Source organism: Salmo trutta, chromosome 38, assembly GCF_901001165.1.
Source record: "Salmo trutta chromosome 38, fSalTru1.1, whole genome shotgun sequence".
Lineage (NCBI taxonomy): Eukaryota > Metazoa > Chordata > Actinopteri > Salmoniformes > Salmonidae > Salmo > Salmo trutta.
Window position 1 is genome coordinate 33156921 of NC_042994.1, and position 22619 is coordinate 33179539.

The 22619-nt window shown below is 41.4% G+C and overlaps 1 protein-coding gene across 1 annotated transcript in view; it reads right to left on the reverse strand.

Annotated features, from left to right (window-relative positions):
* Positions 1-1267: 1267 nt before the first annotated feature.
* The window catches only part of LOC115178612 (zinc finger protein 239-like), a 31444-nt gene continuing 10092 nt past the window's right edge, over positions 1268-22619 (reverse strand). Inside the window, exon 3 of the mRNA XM_029739867.1 lies at positions 1268-1861. Coding sequence (XP_029595727.1) covers positions 1268-1861 — 594 coding nt within the window. The remainder of the gene's footprint in view (positions 1862-22619) is intronic.

The following is a 22619-nucleotide window of genomic DNA, read 5'->3' on the forward strand; positions in this document are numbered from 1 at the left end:
ATCTAACAATTTCACAACATATACCCAATACACACAAATCTAAGTATTTGACTCTAGGTATCTCTGTAGACATGATCCATCCCACCATAGCGTGGAGGGGCACCTGTATCAGTGGTTTTGACCAGATAGACACCTGCAGACACACAGTATAGTGCCTCCCATGTACTCTCCTAAGATTGAACTTTTCTATACCACGTATCACATGAATGTGTACAAACCTGCCAGCGGTAGAAAACTCTGCCAGCGGTAGAAAACTCTGCCAGCGGTAGAAAACTCTACCAGTGGTAGAAAGTCTACCAGGGATATACAGCGCATTCGTAATGTATTCAGACCCCTTCACTTTTTCCACATTTTGTTACATTACAGCCTTATTCCTTAATTTAAAATGGAAGATTTTTTCCCTCATCAATCTACACACAATACCACATAATGACAAACCAAAAACATTTGTAATTTTAATTTTTGTATTTTATTTTTACATTTTTGCATATTTATTAACTTAGGTATTCAGACCCTTTACAATGAGACTCGAAATTGAGCTCAGATGCATCCTGATTCCATTGATCATCCTTGAGATGTTTCTACAACTTGATTGGAGTCTACCTGTGGTAAATTCAATTGATTGGACATGATTTGGAAAGGCACACACCTGTCTATATAAAGTCCCACAGGTAACCAAGCCATGAGGTCAAAGGAATTGTCCATAGCGCTCTGAGACAGGATTGTGTTCGAGGCACAGATCTGGGGAAGGGAACCAAAACATTTCTGCAGCATTGAAGGCCCCAAAGAACACAGTGGCCTCCATCATACTTAATGGAATACTCTTCCTACAGCTGGTCACCCGGCCAAACTGAATCCGTGAATGAAGAGAAACAAATATATTAATACAAGTATTTGTATTTATTATGGATCCCCATTAGTTTCTGCCAAGGCAGCAGCTACTCTTCCTGGGGTTTATTATGGATCCCCATTAGTTCCTGCCAATGCAGCAGCTACTCTTCCTGGTGTTTATTATGGATACCCATTAGTTCCTGCCAAGGCAGCAGCTACTCTTCATGGGGTCCAGCAAAACAAAGGCAGTTATACAATTTTAAAAATTTTACAATAAAATCACTAAACACTGTGTGTCCTCAGTCACCTTGTCCTATCAGGGTGAACCTAAACAAAACACAGCCCTATGGGAAAAATGAATGGTGGAAAAACGATTGGAACCATTTCCCTGTTTGAACTCTAGTCTGACAGCCCAAACAAAAACACACATTCTCAGTCAAAAACACAAGTCAGAACACAGCCTCTCTATTCTCTCATGTGTTTTCAGGTCCTCTGACTGGGAAAATGTCTTTCCACAATGAGAGCAGTGGTATGTCTTCTCCTCCTGTGTATGTGTATGTATTCTTTCATGCTCTTTCATGTACCTTAACCGGGTAAATCTCTTTCCACAGTGGGAGCAGTGGTACGTCTTTTTTCCTGTGTGTGTCCTCTCATGCTGGTTTGGGTTTCCTAACTGGGCAAAATTCTTTCCACAATGGGAACATTGGTAAGGCTTTTCTCCTGTGTGTTTCCTCTCGTGCTCCTTCAGGCTCCCTAACTGGGTACAACTCTTTCCACAATGGGAACATTGGAAAGGCTTTTCTCCTGTGTGTGTCCTCTCATGCATTTCCACGCTCCCTAACCACCTACAACTCTTTCCGCACAAGGAGCAGTGGTAAGGCTTCTCTCCGGTGTGTATTCTCTTATGTGTTCTCAGGCTCCCTAACTGAGTAAAACTCTTTCCACACAGGGAGCAGTGATGTCGTCCTGCTGGTTTGAACGTCTCAGGGTCTGGTTCCTCTGAAGGACTCTTCCTGCTGTCAGAAGGAGAGTCTGTTCTCTCTCCTGACAAAGACAAACAGATTATTTCATTAATTAAACAGAGACCTGAATGAAACCTCCACATGATAAAACTTACTATGATGTTTAATCTAGACTAGATCCCTCAATCACCTGAAGTCAGTTTTCACAAGTATTATTAAAGCGACTTCAAAATGCAGGTCTCTGTGTGCTTCTTAGGATGTCCAGGCAAATGACCGAAGTCTTTCAGGTGTTTACATGGTTTTACACATCTGCCAGGTCATCGAAAAATCTAATTTCAGTACCAGTGTATTACATATTTTTTGGGGTTCTTTTACCCCGTTTTCTCACCAATTTCGTGATATCCAATTGCAACTCCCCTACGGACTCGGGGGAGTGCCATGTGTCCTCCAAAACACGACCCTGCCAAGCCGCACTGCACATCTTGACACACTGCTCATTTACCCGGAAGCCAGCCACACCAATGTTAGAGGAAACACCATCCAGCTGGCGACGGAAGTCAGCGTGCATGCTAACTGCCACAAGGAGTCACTAGAGCGCAATGGGACAAGGACTTCCCAACCGGCCAAACCCTCCCCTAACTTGGATGACGCTGGGCCAATTGTGCGACGCCCCTATGGGACTTCCGATCACAGCCGGTTGTGATACAGCCTGGATTAGAACCAGGGACTGTAGTTATGCCTCTAGTGACACCTATGACAAGCATACCCATAGCATGATGCAGCCACCACCATGCTTGAAAATATGAAGAGTGGTACTCAGTGATGTGTTGGATTTGCCCTAAACATAACGCTTTGTATTCAGGATATTAAGTTCATTTCTTTGCCACATTCTATTGCAGTGTTACTTTAGTGCCAACAGCCTCTCTATTCTCTCATGTGATTTCAGGTCCTCTGACTGGGAATGCTTCCTTCTTTCACTCTGTCATTTAGGTTAGTATTGTGGAGTAACTACAAGGTTGTTGATCCATCCGCAGTTCTCATATCACAACCATTAAACACTGTAACTATTTTAAAGTCACCATTGGCCATATGGTGAAATCTCTGAGCGGTTTCCTTCCTCTCCAGCAACTGAGATAGGAAGGACGCCTGTATCTTTGTAGTGACTGGGTGTATTGATACACCATCTAAAGTGTCATTAATAACTTCACCATGCTCAGAGGGATATTCACCAATAGGTGCCTTTCTTCGCGAGGCATTGGAAAACCTCCCTGGTTTTTGTGGTTGAATCTGTGTTTGAAATTCACTGCTCAACTGAGGGACATTACAGATAATTGTATGTGTGGGGAACAGAGATGAGGTATTCATTCAAATATCATGTTAAACACTATTATTGCACACAGAGTGAGTCCATGCAACTTATTATGTGACTTGTTAAGCAAAATCTTTACTCCTGAACTTATTTAGGCTTTAAAATAAATTTGTAAACATTTCCAAAAACATAAATTCCACTTTGACATTATGGGGTATTGAATCCATTTTAAATTCAGGCTGTAACACAACAAAATCTGGGACAAGTCAAGGGGTGTGAATACTTTTTGAAGGCACTGTATATATAAAACTCCTATCCCCACACCCAGCAATCTAATAGCATTTGTAAAATCTAATAATAATAGATAATGTCATGTTCAAAGGCTGAGCACAGCTCTATAATAATAGATAATCTGATGTTTATAGTCTGAGCAGAGCTCTATAATAATAGATAATGTCATGTTTATAGGCTGATCAGAGCTCTATAATAATAGATAATGTCATGTCTTTAGGCTGAGCAGAGCTCTATAATAATAGATAATGTCATGTTTATAGGCTGATCAGAGCTCTATAATAATAGATAATGTCATGTCTTTAGGCTGAGCAGAGCTCTATAATAATAGATAATGTCATATTTATAGGCTGAGCAGAGCTCTATAATAATAGATAATGTCATGTTTATAGGCTGAGCAGAGCTCTATTATCTATAGCTTGACAACATTCAGCTGTTTTCGTGATATGTATTTTACAATTTACTTACAATTTCTAGTGCAGCACATGTGTAAATGGTGTAGATGGATAATTCCAGCACAGTACATGTGTAAAGTTATAGGTATACTGAAAATCAACCAATCCTCTGTTGTTAAATCAATAGAAAGGTCAAATGCTTTATTATCTAAAAATGTAAAGTGCTGGGAGACGGAGAGAAATAAAATGGTGCAGTTTGAGGCCATGTGGCGGAGAATGATGTAGTTAATGGAGATGGGGTGTGTTCTAGTGGGTCTGGGCAGGTGTGATGTAGATAATGGAGATGGGGGTGTGTTCTAGTGGGTCTGGGCAGGTGTGATGTAGTTAATGGAGATGGAGGTGTGTTCTACTGGGTCTGGGCAGGTGTGATGTAGTTAATGGAGATGGAGGTGTGTTCTAGTGGGTCTGGACAGGTGTGATGTAGTTAATGGAGATGGAGGTGTGTTCTAGTGGGTCTGGACAGGTGTGATGTAGTTAATGGAGATGGAGGTGTGTTCTAGTGGGTCTGGACAGGTGTGATGTAGATAATGGAGATGGAGGTGTGTTCTAGTCGGTCTGGGCAGGTGTGATGTAGTTAATGGAGATGGAGGTGTGTTCTAGTGGGTCTGGACAGGTGTGATGTAGTTAATGGAGATGGGGGTGTGTTCTAGTGGGTCTGGGCAGGTGTGATGTAGTTAATGGAGATGGGGGTGTGTTCTAGTGGGTCTGGGCAGGTGTGATGTAGTTAATGGAGATGGAGGTGTGTTCTAGTGGGTCTGGACAGGTGTGATGTAGTTAATGGAGATGGGGGTGTGTTCTAGTGGGTCTGGGCAGGTGTGATGTAGTTAATGGAGATGGGGGTGTGTTCTAGTGGGTCTGGGCAGGTGTGATGTAGTTAATGGAGATGGAGGTGTGTTCTAGTGGGTCTGGGCAGGTGTGATGTAGTTAATGGAGATGGAGGTGTGTTCTAGTGGGTCTGGACAGGTGTGATGTAGTTAATGGAGATGGGGGTGTGTTCTAGTGGGTCTGGGCAGGTGTGATGTAGTTAATGGAGATGGAGGTGTGTTCTACTGGGTCTGGACAGGTGTGATGTAGTTAATGGAGATGGAGGTGTGTTCTAGTGGGTCTGGGCAGGTGTGATGTAGTTAATGGAGATGGAGGTGTGTTCTAGTGGGTCTGGACAGGTGTGATGTAGTTAATGGAGATGGGGGTGTGTTCTAGTGGGTCTGGGCAGGTGTGATGTAGTTAATGGAGATGGAGGTGTGTTCTACTGGGTCTGGACAGGTGTGATGTAGTTAATGGAGATGGAGGTGTGTTCTAGTGGGTCTGGACAGGTGTGATGTAGTTAATGGAGATGGAGGTGTGTTCTAGTGGGTCTGGACAGGTGTGATGTAGTTAATGGAGATGGAGGTGTGTTCCAGTGGGTCTGGGCAGGTGTGATGTAGTTAATGGAGATGGAGGTGTGTTCTAGTGGGTCTGGGCAGGTGTGATGTAGTTAATGGAGATGGAGGTGTGTTCTAGTGGGTCTGGACAGGTGTGATGTAGTTAATGGAGATGGAGGTGTGTTCTAGTGGGTCTGGACAGGTGTGATGTAGTTAATGGAGATGGAGGTGTGTTCCAGTGGGTCTGGACAGGTGTGATGTAGTTAATGGAGATGGAGGTGTGTTCTAGTGGGTCTGGACAGGTGTGATGTAGTTAATGGAGATGGAGGTGTGTTCTAGTGGGTCTGGACAGGTGTGATGTAGTTAATGGAGATGGAGGTGTGTTCTAGTGGGTCTGGACAGGTGTGATGTAGATAATGGAGATGGAGGTGTGTTCTAGTGGGTCTGGGCAGGGTGTGATGTAGTTAATGGAGATGGAGGTGTGTTCTAGTGGGTCTGGACAGGTGTGATGTAGTTAATGGAGATGGAGGTGTGTTCTAGTGGGTCTGGGCAGGTGTGATGTAGTTAATGAAGATGGAGGTGTGTTCTAGTGGGTCTGGGCAGGTGTGATGTAGTTAATGGAGATGGAGGTGTGTTCTAGTGGGTCTGGGCAGGTGTGATGTAGTTAATGGAGATGGAGGTGTGTTCTAGTGGGTCTGGGCAGGTGTGATGTAGTTAATGGAGATGGAGGTGTGTTCTAGTGGGTCTGGACAGGTGTGATGTAGTTAATGGAGATGGAGGTGTGTTCTAGTGGGTCTGGACAGGTGTGATGTAGTTAATGGAGATGGAGGTGTGTTCTAGTGGGTCTGGACAGGTGTGATGTAGTTAATGGAGATGGAGGTGTGTTCTAGTGGGTCTGGGCAGGTGTGATGTAGTTAATGGAGATGGAGGTGTGTTCTAGTGGGTCTGGACAGGTGTGATGTAGTTAATGGAGATGGAGGTGTGTTCTAGTGGGTCTGGGCAGGTGTGATGTAGTTAATGGAGATGGAGGTGTGTTCTAGTGGGTCTGGGCAGGTGTGATGTAGTTAATGGAGATGGAGGTGTGTTCTAGTGGGTCTGGACAGGTGTGATGTAGTTAATGGAGATGGAGGTGTGTTCCAGTGGGTCTGAACAGGTGTGATGTAGTTAATGGAGATGGAGGTGTGTTCTAGTGGGTCTGGGCAGGTGTGATGTAGTTAATGGAGATGGAGGTGTGTTCTAGTGGGTCTGGGCAGGTGTGATGTAGTTAATGGAGATGGAGGTGTGTTCTAGTGGGTCTGGGCAGGTGTGATGTAGTTAATGTTTGTATGATGTTGTAATTTGTATGTGTATGTTTATAAAATATCAAATGAAATATATGTTTTACATTTTACATTTACGTCATTTAGCAGACACTCTTATCCAGAGCGACTTACAAATTGGTGCATTCACCTTATGATATCCAGTGGAACAACCACTTTACAATAGTACATCTATATCTTTTTTGGGGGGAGGGTGGGTTAGAAGGATTACTTAATCCTATCCCAGGTATTCCTTAAAGAGGTGGGGTTTCAGGTGTCTCCGGAAGGTGGTGATTGACTCTGTTGTCCTGGCGTCGTGAGGGAGCTTGTTCCACCATTGGGGTGCCAGAGCAGCGAACAGTTTTGACTGGGCTGAGCGGGAACTGTGCTTCCGCAGAGGTAGGGAGGCGAGCAGGCCAGAGGTGGATGAATGCAGTGCCCTTCTTTGGGTGTAGGGACTGATCAGAGCCTGAAGGTACGGGGGTGCCGTTCACCTCACAGCTCCGCTTGCCTACGGAGCTCCTCGTAGAGATAGATCTATAGTTCCTCACAGAGATCTATAGTTCCTCCTAGAGATCTATAGTTCCTCACAGAGATCTATAGTTCCTCATGGAGATAGATCTATAGTTCCTCATTGAGATCTATAGTTCCTCACAGAGATCTATAGTTCCTCACAGAGATCTATAGTTCCTCATAGAGATCTATAGTTCCTCATAGAGATCTATAGTTCCTCATTGAGATCTATAGTTCCTCACAGAGATCTATAGTTCCTCACAGAGATCTATAGTTCCTCATAGAGATCTATATTTCCTCATAGAGATCTATAGTTCCTCATAGAGATCTATAGTTCCTCATAGAGATCTATAGTTCCTCACAGATATCTATAGTTCATCTGGATGGTTAATCTGGATGGTTGTACAGTCGTCTCAAATAAAACTGTGAAGGACCTCGGCGTTACTCTGGACCCTGATCTCTCTTTTGAAGAACATATCAAGACTGTTTCAAGAACAGCTTTTTTCCATCTACGCAACATTGGAAAAATATGAAACTTTCTGTCCAAAAATGATGCAGAAAAATTTATCCATGCCTTTGTTACTTCTAGGTTGGACTACTGCAATGCTCTACTTTCCGGCTACCCGGATAAAGCACTAAATAAACTTCAGTTAGTGCTAAATACGGCTGCTAGAATCCTGACTAGTACCAAAGAATTTGATCATATTACTCCAGTGCTAGCCTCCTGGCTTCCTGTTAAGGCAAAGGCTGATTTCAAGGTTTTACTGCTAACCTACAAAGCATTGCATGGGCTTGCTCCTACCTATCTTTCCGATTTGGTCCTGCCGTACATACCTACACGTATGCTACGGTCACAAGACGCGGGCCTCCTAATTGTTCCTAGAATTTCTAAGCAAACAGCTGGAGGCAGGGCTTTCTCCTATAGAGCTCCATTTTTATGGAATGGTCTGCCTACCCATGTGAGAGACGCAGACTCAGTCTCAACCTTTAAGTCTTTACTGAAGACATATCTCTTCAGTAGGTCCTATGATTAAGTGTAGTCTGGCCCAGGGGTGTGAAGGTGAACGGAAAGGCTGGAGCAACGAACCGCCCTTGCTGTCTCTGCCTGGCCGGTTTCCCCTCTTTCCACTGTGATTCTCTGCCTCTACCCCTATTACGGGGGCTGAGTCACTGGCTTACTGGTGTTCTTCCATGCCGTCCCTGGGAAGGGTACGTCACTTGAGTGGGTTGAGTCACTGACGTGGTCTTCTTGTCTGGGTTGGTGCCCCCCCTTGGGCTGTGCCGTGGCGGAGATCTTTGTGGGCTATACTCGGCCTTGTCCCGGGATGGTATGTTGGTGGTTGGAGATATCCCTCCAGTGGTGTGGAGGCTGTGCTTTGGCAAAGTGGGTGGGGTTATATCCTACCTGTTTGGCCCTGTCCGGGGGTTTCATCGGATAGGGCCACAGTGTCTCCTGACCCCTCCTGTCTCAGCCTCCAGTATTTATGCTGCAGTAGTTTATGTGTCGGGGGGCTAGGGTCAGTCTGTCACATCTGGAGTATTTCTCTTGTCTTTTCCGGTGTCCTGTGTGAATTTAAATATGCTCTCTCTTATTCTCTCTTTCTTTCTTTCTTTCTTTCTCTCTCTCGGAGGACCTGAGCCCTAGGACCATGCCTCAGGACTACCTTGCTTGATGACTCCTTGCTGTCCCCAGTTCACCTGGCCGTGCTGCTGCTCCAGTTCCAACTGTTCTCCCTGCAGCTATGGAATCCTAACCTGTTCACCGGACGTGCTACCTGTCCCAGACCTGCTGCCCCAGACCTGCTGGAACCCTGACCTATTCACCGGACGTGCTACCTGTCCCAGACCTGCTGTTTTCAACTCTCTAGAGACAGCAGGAGCGGTAGAGATACTCTCAAAGATCGGCTATGAAAAAGCCAACTGACACTTACTCTTGTGTTGCACCCTCGACAACTACTATGATTATTATTATTTGACCATGCTGGTCATTTATGAACATTTGAACATCTAGGCCATGTGCTGTTATAATCTCCACCCGGCACAGCCAGAAGAGGACTGGCCACCACTCATAGCCTGGTTCCTCTCTAGGTTTCTTCCTAGGTTTTGGCCTTTCTAGGGAGTTTTTCCTAGCCACCGTGCTTCTACACCTGCATTGCTTGCTGTTTGGGGTTTTAGGCTGGGTTTCTGTACAGCACTATGAGATATCAGCTGATGTAAGAAGGGCTATATAAATACATTTGATTTGATTTTATTTATAGTTCCTCACAGAGATCTATAGTTCCTCACAGAGATCTATATTTCCTCATATAGAAATATGCTTAATCAGATGATTTACATGTGGATAATAAGCTTTATTATAACGTTATCTTGGGGTTTCATTCCTTCACTGCCCATCATAGAATATCACGGGGTGGTATTGAGAGCGGGATGATAGTTTAGAAAGCAGCGGAAGGTATATAGTTCCTGGGAGGCTTGATTTTGCCGTGGTCTCTGGGAGGTTAGAGAACCGTTGACGATCCGGTCATTGTCTGGGAAACAAACATATTTTTTTGGTTCCGCTGGGAGTATGTTTGGAGAGCTGCTTCGTAGCTGTGGAAAGTCCTTGAAAAAGCAAATGGAATGGTTGTCGTGAGTACCTGAGAATTTCTTACGTTTTATATGGATTCTGTGAATATATGAAAATATGATGAATTGTATGTGTGTATAATCGATTACTAGAGATTTGATAAAGTAATACTGGGAATATAATTAGATACAATCTAAACAACCCATATGTAGACAAACGTAGGTTTTAAGTTGGTATCTTTAATGGATAATTTGATAAAGATGAGGTTTAAGCATTATTAAACAGTCTACAAAGTCTGGGCAGTTGTCTCAGAAACTGATGGGAGTGTGTCCACTTTAGGTTAAGTTACTCTAAGGATGAAACTATAAAACGCTTATTGGATTTTCTTTTACCCTAAGGGCGGGGGGGTTCTTCCCAGTATGAGGGGAGTTGCTAGATTTATTGAATAAACCTTTTCCATAAAGTTAGAGTGAACCAAGGTGGCTGACTAGCTGTTGACGTTGAAGAAGCGTCCCGTCCACTAGATTATACTCACAGTGGCAGAATCACCTGAACGACGCACATCGCCATCTGCTGACTGGAGTTGGTATCGCAGTTGAGAAAATACTTTCAGACAAAAAGCTAAAAAGCGACTGCCCCTAAAAACCAACGACCCTTTGAAAACGGGCGATGTGACATCAGAAACATTTATTATAGTGTAAAAATGTAGAACATTTGTAGCTAAATAGAATAACTTTGGTCACACCCACTCAGCACGTGACGTCCAAGGACGGTGAATTATGGTCGATATCAGGTCTGTCTGTTGTGGCCGCTATTTCGCCCTAAAATAGTCATCCCAAATTGGGCTGTGTTTAACTATGTAAATGTCTCTCGGACAAGGTGCTTTTATCAATATACACACTAAAAAGTAAAGGTTCCTGGAGTATCCTTTAGGGGTTCTTCAAATTGAAACAGTGGGGAACCCCTATAAGTTCTCCGAGGAACATTTTGGGGTTCATTTTTTTAACTCCCTGTCCACCCTCCCTCCATTATAAAAACATATTTTAATAATAATAATAATAATATTCACAATATTGATTTAAATAATTCATTGTTTATTTAGTGGCACCACACATGTGAATTAATATTTACAAAACCATTTACCAAACAAAACACATTATAAAATTGCAACATTTCTGCAGACATATGAGACCAAAATAATACATTTACTTTGTATAGTGCTTTTCATGACATTTAAATTAAAAAAAGATGTACAATAAAAACATACATTAAAAATGAATCACAGGTAAACTAACAACGTTGTAGACTTGATGCTAAATACAGATGTTTCAGCTTCAGTGTGTATATCGTATCCACTTAGTTATGTTAGGAAGTTTGCCATCTTTATGACCAGCCCTGGTAACTTCACCCCAACTTCTCTGATCCCCAGAACACAGTAACTTAACAACATAACTGTTTATCTGATATTTTTGGGAAATTTAAGGGAAAATTAAAGAATACAGCCGTAGTAGAGCCCCAAGTCCCATGGAGACGTCCACGAGGGCGTGTATGTTCTCCCCATCAAAGTTAATTAGTTAGTTAGTTAGTAAGATAGTTAGTTAACGAAGCTAACGTTAGCTAGTTCATTATCACAAAAGTGAGAACTGCTGTAGATTGGAAACTTAAGTTAATGAGTGTAAAGCCATGTTGGCTTTATGGAAACGATATACAATATATGGGAAAGAATATAGTTGAGGAAATAATCCAAACCTAGTTGTGCCTAGTTAGGACATAACGTTAACTAGCTAGCTAACGGTACTGTACTGTAGCTCATACAACGCCGACGGTCAAACCCGGCTTTCTAATATTTACGTTCATTAACTATAGTAACGTTATGGAAGCTATTCACAGAAAACCATCATTGTCTTCGTTATTCATTATTAGTATGTTATATTATTATAATAAATGATTTCGAGACATATTCAGAGCCAAACATCAACCCAACTTAACCTTTTTAATAATCTTGAGCGTCTCATCCCGTTAGCGGGATCATTTTCCAGCGAAAAACTCCTAGCGACATTAGCATAACGAAATTCAATATTTATTTTTTTTCAAATATAGGACTGTCTCATATCGTTTTATAGATACACCTCTCTTGAATCGACCCTCGTCGTCCGATTTCAAAAAAGTTTTACAGGAAAAGCACAACATTAGATTATGTTAGAGGAGTACATGGTAAAAGTAGCATCATTTGAATTTTCCGACCAAGCACATGCATCACATATAACCAAAAAACAGCTAAATGCAGCACTAACCTTTTACAAACTTCATCAGATGACACACCTAGGACATCATGTTACACACAGCATGCATTCTTTTGTTCAATAAAGGTCATATTTCTATATAAAAACAGCATTTTACATCGGCACCTGACGTTGACTAACTATTTTCCCATGAAATGCGTCCCGGGAAACAGTGCTACAATTTCATAAATTACTATTCGAAAACGATTTTTTTATTTTATATTGTCAATCTAAGATTTATAGATGAATATCTCTTGAAAACACCCGTCATAACAGATTTTAAATTAACTTTACTGGGTAATCACACTTTGAGATAAAAGGGGATGCGATACTCAGAAAATGAGCAAGAAAGCCTAGCTCGGCGCCATCTTGGAACAATCGCAAATCACATCTGATCTTGTATAATATTGTCAATAATCCCTCACCTTTAGTTGTCTTCATCAGAAAGCACTTCCAGGAATCCCAGGTCCACGACAAATGTATTTTCGGTCGAAAAAGTCCATCCTTTATGTTCCATTAGCTTGCTGTTGTTAGCGCGTGTGAAGGCTGTATCCAAATGTTGATCCGGGCGCGGGACTTGGCTTACGAAAAATAACTTTTTTCCCTCCTTTAGGTTCGTTCAAACATGTCAAACGTTGTATAACATTAATCTTCAGGGCCTGTTTCAACAAGAGAGCCAATAAGATTCGAGTGGGACGATTTCATTGTGTTTCAAAACGTTTCCAAAGGTGGGGGTAGACACGGCCGCCGACGTCACAATGCTGATGGCCCTCCTACTGTGACCAATTGCCACATCGTCTCCTTCACTGAGTTTCCACCGCAGAAGCTTCAAAACACTTTGTAAAGACTGGGGACATCTAGTGGAAGCACTAGAAAGTGCTCAATGATCGATTTTTCACGTTGTGAATTACAGGCAAGGCTGTGAAGTCGAGTCCACAATTCAGAATCCCACTTCCGGTTTCCATCGCTCTCGGGGTTTTGACTGCCATATGAGTTCTGTTATACTCACAGACACCATTCAAACAGTTTTAGAAACTTTAGGGTGTTTTCTATCCATATAAAATAAGTATATGCATGTCCTAGCTTCTGAGTTTGATTAGTAGGCCGTTGAAAATGGGAACGAATTTTTTCCAAAATGCGCTGTGGCGCCCCCTATGGTAGGATATCCTCAAGAGGTTGTCGCATCCAAACTTGTCACCATCGTTTTCAGTTGTAATTGCGAAGTTCCCGGAAGAAGTCCAGCAACAACGGAGGTTCCTCAATGAACCCACCTTCTAACAAGTTCTTTGAAGAACCTTTTGGGGCTGTTTTTCATTGACCAAGAACCCTACGGTTCTTAGGGGATCTGAGAACAACTCCAGTTGAACCCTTAATTTTTAGAGTGTAGTCGGCTCTATTTACTCTCAGATTCAAACATGATGATTAGCATCAACGATCAAGTCAGCTGCTGCTGCTCCAATACAGTATGAGGTGAGAAGGTGAATTGATGTTGAACTGGGCAGTCAGCTGCTGCTGCTCCAATACAGTATGAGGTGAGACGGTGAACTGATGTTGAACCGGGCAGTCAGCTGCTGCTGCTCCAATACAGTATGAGGTGAGACTGTGAACTGATGTTGAACTGGGCAGTCAGCTGCTGCTGCTCCAATACAGTATGAGGTGAGACGGTGAACTGAAATATTTTACGCTATTGTTATCATATAGAAACATCATGGAATATTGTACATCATATTAAATATATTAGGCTATTGTTATCATATAGAAACATAATGGAATATTGTACATCATATTAAATATATTACGCTATTGTTATCATATAGAAACATAATGGAATATTGTACATCATATTAAATATATTAGGCTATTGTTATCATATAGAAACATCATGGAATATTATACATCATATTAAATATATTACTCTATTGTTATCATATAGAAACATCATGGAATATTGTACATCATATTAAATATATTACTCTATTGTTATCATATAGAAATATCATGGAATATTGTACATCATATTAAATATATTACTCTATTGTTATCATATAGAAACATCATGGAACATTGTACATCATATTAGCATCAACATACATTATTGTTTCATTCAATTTCACATAATAAGGATATTTCATATTTTCAAGTTCAGAAGTCAGAACCCATCACCTGCTATGTAAAAGAGACAGAAGAATGCACAATGGTCAATGCTATCTGGGATCCTTGGGACATCCCTACCCTAAACCCTAACCTTAACCATTTTAAATGTAATCTTCAACGGGCTAGAGACGTATCTCTACCTGAAAATACATTATCTAAGTGATTGATAGTTGGTATTCAGCAGTCATAAAGCGTTATTTACTTTAATGAACTACTAAAATAGTAGCTCTACACTTTATTGACTGACTGATCCATTCATCCTTCCATCCCTCCTCAGCCTTCCTCTCCTCTGAAGACCCAGTGAGGGTGGAGCTCAGTCAGAGAGCTGTTGAGGGACTGGTTAGGAAGAACACTTCTACAGCCAGAGAGGTGAGAGGTCACACATGGTTTAGATGGTAAATATTTATGTCCCCTTAGCAGTTCATCACGTCAGCAAAAGGGAATATGTTCCATCATCTATGTTTATTTACATTAGTGCAAATTGTCCACTGATATTGGTGTAATTTCTCACCCTTTCTGGCTGTATGAAAGTTCATTTCCCCTCAGGCACACACATTTGTTCTTTGATATTGTGAAGGTAATTTGAGTAGAATGTATTTTTCCCCACTTATTCACCCCATCTCTTTACGTTGCTTATGCATATTCGGTGGCCTGACTGCATCCAGACTATGTCAAAGGCCCATCCTGGTAGATCTGAACCTAATGCAGTTTGGAGTGATCGGATGACAGAAATCACATTTAGGTACCAGGTGTAACTGAGCCTGTAGATGCTCCATATCCATTACTTTGAGTGTTTTTTATAATATGACTAAATGTGTTTCTGTGTTGCAGGGGTAGTCAAGAAAAGGAACAGCAAGGCCACAGAACATGACATAAACAGAGCTGTGGGAGACCACCTCAAGCCCCTGGTAGAGCCGGGGGTGGTGTTTACCACTCCACCACGCCTTCAGCAGGCTGGAAAAGTGGGATTGATCTGTTTGATCCATTTGTTTGTTTCATTGTTTTTCATACTAAGATGGACCAAGATACGTGTTGCTTTTGCACATATTTGTTCATTGGTTTAGCAAGTCTAAAGACATGAGTCTTGATTGGTCGGTCAAGGTCAGGCAAGTCTGTTGGGTTCATTTGTTTTACAATATGTTCAAATCAAACTTTATTTATATAGCACATTTCAGACATGGATGCAACACAATGGCTTCACAGGAAAAAACAATTAAAAAATGAAAATAAACAAATATTTACCACAAAACAGAAGATAAAACAGAAGATTAACAACTGAAAGAGTAATGAGCATTCTAAGGAAAATCCATTGATAAAATATTAACAATTGGATGCAATATCCAACCCAAAATAGAAGCTTGTTTTACTACATTGTTTGTTACGTTCCCCAGCAAGAAAACCAAACATGTCACTTAAATAGAAAAGGGGACTAACAAAGATGTTGGGGGTTTAGGAGGGGCTCTGAAAGACTATGGGGGTGTCCACTGGAAGTTGACTAGTAACAACAACTGGGACCTAAAAGACACCCACCATGAGACCCACTAAATCTGCCCAAGAAGAGGAAAACAAAAGAAAAACCCACACCAAACTTAAAGACAGGAAGCAAACCAAAAAGGTGGCGCAACTAAAGGTGTTGACTCTCCACATGTATCAAGACAACTGGAGCACTGGGCCAGACACTCTTAAATAGAACCTGGACCAGCTCAGGTGAAACACCTTCCCACTAACGAGATGGACAAGCCAGCACAGGTGTAACACATACTGACTAACGAGGTGACACCAATCAGTGCGTCCTACGTGCTAACGAGCTAGACGTGCTAACGAGCTAGACGTGCTAACGAGCTAGACGTGCTAACGAGCTAGACGTGCTAACGAGCTAGACGCGCTAACGAGCAAGACGTGCTAACGAGCTATATGTCCAACCTCAAAACATAAATGGAAAAACCAAAGCCTGTAACACCTTCCCCCATAAGACAAATATTTTCAATATTTTTTTAATTATGATTACTAAATGTTACATGAATTGTAAATATGAAATATCAATATCAAATGTACACCCCTTTGTTAATAGTATTGAAAATAATTCACTTAATGGTGAGGCATGGAATAATAAAAAGTGTATCTTTTGTCAGGCTGAATGTTTTGAAATATGAGGTGAAGCAATAAATGTTAATAAAAAAATGTTTTACTTTCACTTTCAACTAAAACCAAACTTATATTGTACTTCGGGCATAGTCTTATTTTCAACGTGTCCAAATCAATAACCAATATGCAGAAACAGTTTGTGATAAATTGAAATCCTAAACATAAAATGTACTATATACACAAACATCTGCCACAATAATCATATTACTTGTATTTTTTAAACAAGCATCTTATAAACTGCACAAGCACCAGAAACGCTGTTGTTTTGACAAGTAGCAATAAATCACTGATATCGATTAGGGGGGAAATCAGGTTATACGGGATGTTGAAACTAACACAACTAAAAAACACATGGAAATGGGAGATATCTTTTACCTCACTGGTTAGAGGACAACCTGCAGAAGATAGTCAGCTACATTTTGGAGTGATACATTTAAATGAAGGGGTCGCTAAACAAAGGAACACAACACTTATTTGTCATAACTCATCGATATCATGTTGAAATCAATTGTGCCGAGAGGAAGGAGATGAAGTTGCACGTCCTGTTAAAACTAACAGCTCAAAAACCACACGGGATCTGGGAATAATGTGTACATCCCTGGTTAGAGGACAATTTGTAGAAAGCAGCTAGCTACATTTTGAAGTGTTGCATTTTGATTCAAGTGGGTCACCAACGTGGTAAGTGTAACACAACTCTTTTGTTAGTCACTTTTTGTTAAATCACATAAATATTAACTCATCCAATTCAGAGCCTGGATTTTGCCCCTGAGGCTAATATCCATATCATGTTGAAATCAATAGAACAGGGGACAAACGTTTAGGGTTCTACATTGTGACATCATTAAAATACTCCTTCTACAATGTTTAAACATTCTACATTGTGACATTAATTCATTGATATCATGAAACAACTCATCCATGTATTTTCTGATGTTTGATCAGAGATCTTTTATCAGAGTATCTCTTCCCACATTGATCACAGCTATAAGGTTTCTCTCCTGTGTGTAGTTTACGGTGGGATTTCAGGGAGCTTGACTGAGTAAAACTCTTCCCACATTGATCACAGCTATAAGATTTCTCTCTTGTGTGTGTTCTCTGGTGTCCTATCCGGCTGGATGAATGAGAAAAACTCTTCCCACATTCATCACAGCTATATGGTTTCTCTCCTGTGTGTGTTCTCTGGTGTGATATCAGGTTGCTTGACTGAGCAAAACTCTTCCCACATTGATCACAGCTATAGGATTTCTCTCCTGTGTGTGTTCTCTGGTGCATCTTAAAATTATGTGAAGTTGAGAATCTTTTTCCACAATCTGAACAGTGGAATGGTTTCTCTCCTGTGTGTACTCGCTGGTGTCTAGTCAGATGGCTAGATGTAATATAACTCTTCCCACATTGATCACAGCTATAAGGTTTCTCTCCTGTGTGTGTTCTCTGGTGTGCAGTCAGTTCTCTAGATGTAATAAAACTCTTCCCACATTGATTACAACTAAAAGATTTCTCTCCTGTGTGTGTCCTCTGGTGTGATAACAGGTTGCTTGACTGAGTAAAACTCTTCCCACATTGAGTGCAGCTATAAGGTTTCTCTCCTGTATGTGTCCTCTGGTGTATAATCAGATAGCTAGATGTAGTAAAACTCTTCCCACATTGATCACAGCTGTAAGGTTTCTCTCCAGTGTGAATTCTCAGGTGTACTTTTAGTGATTTTAATCTTAAGTAACTCTTCCCACAATCAAAACAGTGGTGAGATTTCTCTCCTGTGTGTGTTCGCTGGTGTATTTTAAGTTCTGTTGAAGATTTGCAATGTTTCCCACAGTCAGAGCAGCAGACAGATTTCTTCCCTGTGGGTCTCTGCTGGTGTTTCTTGAGGTGATGGGATCTGGACAGACTCTTCTCTGCCTCGTTAGCATCATGATGTTGAGGCTCCCCAGAGGATCCACGATAATCACGTCTCTCTCCTGTGTGAACAAGTCAGACAGATGGTGAAAGGCCAATAACAGCAGAAATCCACTGAAAAAGGTTACCAACAGCGTAGCCATGATACTGTACAACAGTATGTTAAAATTACTTGATAATTGTCTTAAGACAGTCAAGTGAGCAACAATAGTCATATTTAGTCTTGTTTTCACATTAGTGGTAACTAGAAATAAGTAAAAGGTGTTGAAATCCTAAGCAGTGTGCAGGCAACTATTGTTCTCAAATATAGGCACCTTTCTGTGTTTCCTAAAATTGCGACAAGGGCGATGCACACGCAATTTGGTTGTAGAAACTCCTCCCTGCTAATGCAGAAACCGCTAGTTATGGATGTACTATATCTGCCTGGAGCAAAAATGGTGAGCAAGTGGCCTAAGCTGTGCCACTAGAGATTCTGGATTCGAGTCCAAGCTCTGTTGCAGCCGACTGAGACTGGGAGGCCCTTGGGGCGACGCACAATTGGCCCAGTGTTGTCCGGGTTAGGGGAGGGTTTGGCCGGCAGGGATATCCTTGTCTCATCGCGCACTAGCGACTCCTGTGGCGGGGCGCAGTGCACACTGACCAGAACGCCAGGTGTACGGTGTTACCTCCGACACATTGGTGATGCTGGCTTCCGGGTTGGATGGGCATTGTGTCAAGGAGCAGTGCGGCTAGGTTGGGTTGTGATTCGGAGGACGCATGGCTCTCGACCTTCGCCTCTCCAGAGTCCGTATGGGAGTTGCAGCGATGAGACAAGACTAAGTACCAATTGGGGAGAAAAAAAGGGTGCAAAAAAAAATATATTTAAAAAATGGTGAGCAAAGATTCGTTTTCACAATGTATTCTGAATATTACAGCACAAAATCAGGAGTGCTACTCAAGGAAACTTACATTAAGGTCTGTGTCTATTCACTAATTCACCACCATGGGGGAAAACTCAGGGGAGTTCTCATAGGCTGACAGCAAAAATAGCCTCCATTTCCAGGTTGATTATGAGGTTGATTATGATTAATCAATTATCATTTGACACAATTTTGGATTATAATTGTAAGGCTCGTTTGAATGTCCTGATTTAATATAATGTTTGTGTTATTGTCGAAAATGTACTACTTTACATTTAATAACGACTTCAACCAGTAAAATGCTCATTGGCTAGTTTTCCATCAGCCTGACAATGAGGTTTTGTCCTCTAAGTGTATGCCAAAATGGTCTATAATCTCACCTAACAATAACATAGACCTACTGTAGGACCCATAACTTCACCTAACAACAACATAGACCTAGGACTATAAATCATTAAATATTTCAGGTGAAACATGGAAACTAAAATGTCTTTGTCATGACATTTCATAACCTGATCACCAGATAATTTTGTGAATAATCCCACTAGGCTACTCTGTAATGTGTTGTCATTCTAAATGTCCTGAATAAAGGAAAATAGCTCTGTGTGTTGTACAATAGCCTTTCCATCAAGGAACAGTTCTCTACACATTATGAGCTAAGTATCTCTGTGTCCAAACAGACTAACGAGACCCTACTGTAAATGAAGTAGACAATAACACATTATAAACATCAATTTGTTAGGGATGTTGGATCCAACGTGGAGCACGGCATAACTGTCTTTACCAGAGTAATGAATGAAGAAGAACATTTGACTGGCATGCAGAAAATGATTTCCTGGATCAGCTGATGATAGTTGAACATGTGACTGTAACTAAACAGCTACAGTATTAAGAATTATGTGTAATTATTTAAGAACCGCATTAATGACAGTATCCATTTGGGTGTCAATAAAGTTAAGGTGACTCTTGGTTAGAACCATTGGATTTAGCAAACTCTGAAATGATTTAGGATTTCTGTGCCTATGAAAACTGTTTTCCCAGCTTAACATAAGGAGACAATAAATGTTACGTAGTTAGAGAGCATTTCAGAGATCTGAATACAAAAAACTGTCCGACAGCAAGATTCAGTATTTAAGTTGAAGTTCATCATTTAATAAGCTTAACGTTATGACTATAACTACTGTTCCCTGAAGGAGGGAAACTAGGTACAACATATTATTAAATCCACATGTTATGACTATAATTACAGTTCCTTGAAGGAGGGAAACTAGGTACAACATACTATTAAACCCACACGTTATGACTATAACTACTGTTCCCTGAAGGAGGGAAACTAGGTACAACATACTATTAAACCCACACCTCGCTGGAAGTCCCGCATTCCACAGGTGATGAGCGTGAGACTCGGATATATTCCTTAAATGATTTAATTCTTAAATTTAATACCTCACTTCACCGACCCAGGAAGTGGTGGAGCCAAACAGGTGTTGTAACTCGTTCATAACTGGCACGCAGATCGGTAGAAATGGTCAGATAAATTGGCACTTCAAATGGAAATGGAAAAAGTTTGCCGATTTTACTGGAAACTTCAGGAGCATAACGTCATAATTTACGAAGGCCAGCAGCAGGTGGCGAATTGGTTATTTTCTTCTGGTTATATTGATCTCTGGCTTCCTCAAGTCATTTGTGTGTGTTAATTATTTAATCAAACGCTTGAAGCATCAGTTCAGTTGAAGTTCTGCACATACCGTTGATTTTATTAAACACATGGGGTGTGTCTATATGAAGAAATACACGTCATAACATTTCAACCAACCAATTGGTAGAAAGAAAATACTATTTAAAAAAAAATCTGCCCTAGAACATACAACATACATGCATTCAGACCCCTTCCCTTTTTACACATTTGGTTATTATAAAATGGAAACATTTTTTTCAATGATCAATTTTCAGACAATAACTCATAATGACATCACAATACCCCATAAAAGTGAGAGAAAAAAAGTTTAGAAACGCTTGTATATATTTCTCTAGGTCATGCCAGTAGGCTACAGTAGGTTGTAACTCTAGGTCATGCCAGTAGGTTACAGTAGGTTGTAACTCTCTAGGTCATGCCAGTAGGCTACAGTAGGTTGTAACTCTCTAGGTCATGCCAGTAGGCTACAGTAGGTTGTATCTCTCTTGGTCATGCCAGTAGGCTACAGTAGGTTGTAACGCTCTAGGTCATACCAGTAGACTACAGCAGGTTGTATCTCTCTAGGTCATGCCAGTAGGTTACAGTAGGTTGTATCTCTCTAGGTCATGCCAGTAGACTACAGTAGGTTGTAACTCTCTAGGTCATGCCAGTAGGCTACAGTAGGTTGTAACTCTCTAGGTCATGCCAGTAGGTTACAGTAGGTTGTAACTCTCTAGGTCATGCCAGTAGGTTACAGTAGGTTGTATCCAAGTGGTTTTATCTCTCTAGGTCATGCCAGTAGGTTACAGTAGGTTGTATCTCTCTAGGTCATGCCAGTAGACTACAGTAGGTTTTATCTCTCTAGGTCATGCCAGTAGGCTACAGTAGGTTGTATCTCTCTAGGTCATGCCAGTAGGCTACAGTAGGTTGTATCTCTCTAGGCCATGCAAGTAGGCTACAGTAGGTTGTAACTCTCTAGGTCATGCCAGTAGGTTACAGTAGGTTGTAACTCTCTAGGTCATGCCAGTAGGTTACAGTAGGTTGTAACTCTCTAGGTCATGCCAGTAGGTACAGTAGGTTGTAAATCTCTAGGTCATGCCAGTAGGCTACAGTAGGTTGTAACGCTCTAGGTCATGTCAGTAGGCTACAGTAGGTTGTATCTCTCTAGGTCATGCCAGTAGGCTACAGTAGGTTGTAACTCTCTAGGTCATGCTAGTAGGCTACAGTAGGTTGTAACTCTCTAGGTCATGCCAGTAGGCTACAGTAGGTTGTAACTCTAGGTCATGCCAGTAGGTTACAGTAGGTTGTATCCATTGGTCAACAACAAAATGAATGGCTTATTTGCTACATGAGGTTTACTTGATCCAACAGAAGTTTCGTAATGATTAAGTTGTTTTGTGGACACGTGACATACCGACAACTTTGATAAAACACTATAGGAGTTGTCTCCAGATCGCTATGCATATTCATGCTAGTAGCTTAGCATCTCTCTTCATTGAATACAGGCGGTTGACGTCAACAACCCTCATAGAATATAAACAATAGATTACAATAATAAGATGTATCCACCAATCCAAAGACAGGATAGGCGGGAGATAGACAACCCACACTGCCGCTTTGTGGACAACGACTCCCCTTGTTAGGGCAGAGAAACATCTTGTCAGTATATCCATAATCTTTGGTGTAGCCAACCCAACTCACACATGGCTCTATTGGGGGTCACGGTGTGTAGTAAAACATCACTACATTAAAATCACTACATGCCGTGCCCCCCAGTCTGCGGTCAGCAGATAAGACCCTTCTCAAATATATATGTTAAGTCACTTTTTGGAAACGGAACGGAGAAAACAAGGGGTAGCTTGTTCTCTACGTCGTCTGATTCTAGACATATCAGTTATCATCCCAGGACCCTCCGTTGAAGAGGTATTGACGAGCCAACTCCGAATATCCAAAGTTAAAAACTAATTGAAGGCGGTACTTACTGG